Source organism: Carex rostrata, chromosome 22 (assembly GCF_964058835.1).
Source record: "Carex rostrata chromosome 22, lpCarRost1.2, whole genome shotgun sequence".
In the NCBI taxonomy this organism is placed as follows: Eukaryota; Viridiplantae; Streptophyta; class Magnoliopsida; order Poales; family Cyperaceae; genus Carex; species Carex rostrata.
The window spans coordinates 6,940,060-6,942,912 of record NC_135939.1 but is presented as its reverse complement, the minus strand read 5'-3'; the positions used below and the strand labels follow the sequence as shown (position 1 = coordinate 6,942,912).

General features: G+C 39.9%; 1 protein-coding gene across 1 annotated transcript; it reads left to right on the top strand.

Moving 5' to 3' along the window:
* On the top strand, positions 1–1,890 carry LOC144574027 (uncharacterized). The gene is made up of 2 exons (XM_078323847.1): positions 1–212; positions 468–1,890. Exon 2 carries the CDS (start codon positions 646–648, stop codon positions 1,567–1,569), a length of 924 nt encoding a protein of 307 aa, XP_078179973.1. The 5' UTR covers positions 1–212; positions 468–645; the 3' UTR covers positions 1,570–1,890.
* Positions 1,891–2,853: the final 963 nt, after the last annotated feature.

Sequence of the window (2,853 nt, the reverse complement as noted above, 5' to 3'; positions counted from 1 at the left end):
ACGAAGAATTAGTAACTGGGAGCCGCAGCGAATCAAGAGGAAATTTTCTTACAGGCCAGGACGCTCGTTCTAAGCCCCGACCATTTTCTTACGAAAGCAAATTTAGAGCGAGAGCGCAGACATTTTCGAGCGAAGAATCGACAAAGTTTTGTGAAAAGATACGAGATACGATTCCTTCTCTTCTGAATTTGGCTTGATTTGATCACAATTAGGTATTTTTTCTCAATTTCTCTTACCCTGGTTAGTTTCCGAAATTTACTGTCGGGTTCTACGATTGCCTGCTCGATCGGATTATCGTTTGAATTTTCTTCGAATTAGGGCTTTTTTGTAGTTGTATTAATCCGATTCGAGTTCGATTTAGATTGTTTCGAATTAAAAGTCAGTGATCTGGGGTTTTCCCCAATTTGGTAAGAGACGAAATAAAAACTAACTTCTAATCAATTGTGCCTCGTTTTTCTTTGATCCAGCAATTATACGCTGTTGTGGATTGCACGAAGCTCCCATATCGAGTTCAGTTTCCAATTTGAGCTGGGAAGCGTTCCCAATTTCGCCACCTAGGGTTTCCATCTGGAGCCCAATTTTGCACTTGGCTGACACTTTTTCAGACTCACATTCACTTCAATTCAGTGAATTTGGGAGAAAACAATGTCCACTTGTAACGGACTTCCGCGTGTGGATTTGACACAGCTAAAGATGCTCTTGTTAAAGCGACTCGGCCAGCAAAAATTAGACAAATACATGTACTATCTCAAGAGGTTAATCAGCAACAAGCTAGCCAAGTCAGATTTCAACCGTTTGTGCCTCACCATTGTTGGCAAGGAGAACCTAGAGCTCCACAACAAGCTAATCCAATCAATTCTACGAAATGCCATTGCTGGGTCGGGCCCACCACCCAAAGAAACCTTAACTGGTTGCTCTGGCACTGCCACAAAGACTCCAAGCGGTCATTTTGGGGATGCATTGCTTTCTCCCTCTGGGAAAGGGAGATCAGTCTCAAGTAAAGATCGGAAATTTAGCACCTTGGGCCCACTAGGCAAGGCTATCAATGGCCCGGCAAAAGCACCAGTGGAGGTTGTCTCAGTAGAGGATGGAGAGGAGGTGGAGCAAACAAGGCATAGTCCGGGTGTGCAAAGCCGGAGCCCAATAAAAGCCCCATTTGGAATTATTCCGAATCCACGTCCCAAGAAACGTCCACGACTTGCATCTCCTTCTGAGTTTTGCATTAACACTGGCGAGTTGCCTAGTACAAGAAATTTGTTTGGGCAATTGAAGCGTAGGTGTGAGGCCCAGGGGCTCAGTGTGACCCCTGAATGTGCATTTATGTTGAACCAGGCTCTGGATGTGTACTTGAGGAGATTGATCAAACCTGCTGTGGATCTGGTTGGGGCTGCAGGTCATCAGAGAGGGGCGGTTGGTACAAGTATGGAGCAAAGTCGTGTCCGTGAGACCAGAACTGTGACTATACATGACTTTCGGGCAGCAATGGAGATGTACCCAACTTTGCTAGGGCCGGATTGGCCGGTCAAGCTAGAAAAGTTAAGTTTTGATTCTTTCCAGGAAAGAAACTGAAAAATAAGAAGAATGTGATTTTAGGTTTTGTTCTCTGTGGATGTTGTTAGAAAGAAGGGAGTTGAAGCTTTCTTATAATAGGTTGTGTGTTTACTGGAAAGACAGATTTGGTGGGTAATTTTTTTTAATAATTAGGTTTTGATCAGGGGGGTTTAGGTTTATGAGAATTAACTTGGAGTAGAGCTGATAAGTTTTCTTTTATTATTTTTTTGTTTTCTTTCGGGGTTGTGCTTGTACATAGAAGCATTAACCGTCGCTTTCCTTGCAAGATCTGAATGTACCATTTATGTTCTTTATTTAATAACACGGGTTAGCGCATCATTCTTGCCATCTTAGTAATGGATATTTAATTGAGAAATAGATTAGCTGATTTTTATCCTTATCTGTTAGCACTATGAATTTGTTTGCACCTGTGTTCTTTTACGCAGTTTTCTGAATGCGAAGGACAAATATCTGTGCAAAATCTTGGATAATCCTTTGTTAAACAACATTTGCTATTGATTGATGTTGATTTATAAAGGTTATTGTGCCAAGTTTCAGTATTCGATGGCCTGGATCGATACAATGTGACATATTTATATTAAGGTCTTCTCTGGTCTGCTTCCAACAAGATACTGGTAAATAATATACTAATTGGGTAAATAATCTATATTGGTTTTGGCACCAGATGGTCATAATCTATCAAGTTCTTTACTTTTTTTTTTTTGGGTAAATTAGTTTTTTCCCTTTACTCGTGAATCTCAACTTGTCTGTGCAGTACAAGTGTGCATTAAGTATCTATAATGGCAAGTGTACTAAAATAGTGTGTTGCAGTTGTAGTTCAGTAATGACTGGAACATGAGAATCAGTTCAGTAATGACTGGTACATGAGGTACATGTGTTGCAGTTTCAGTTCAGTAATGACTGGTATGTGAGGATCAGTTTTCAGTTTCATCTGATGCCTTTTGATACCAGTATATCCAGTTGCTCATCCATGCCAGTTAGATCACGCAAAATGTATACACCATGTGCTGTCCGGTATGAAACATGTATTTATTACCGCTGGTTTGACTGGTTCCATTTTGTAGTTCCAAAATCTTTAGTTGATTACAGTAAAGTTTTGGACAGCTTAGTATCAAACGAATCATTTTTCTATATTTTAGCTCTATGAGAAAGAATACTTTCTTATCTTGAACAGAGAGTTGAACTAAGTATGCAATTATTTTCTAAAGAACCAGAAAATGCATACTACAATATTTGATGCTTTTAAATTTTGCAAGGAAGACAAAATTCTTTTTCTACGAT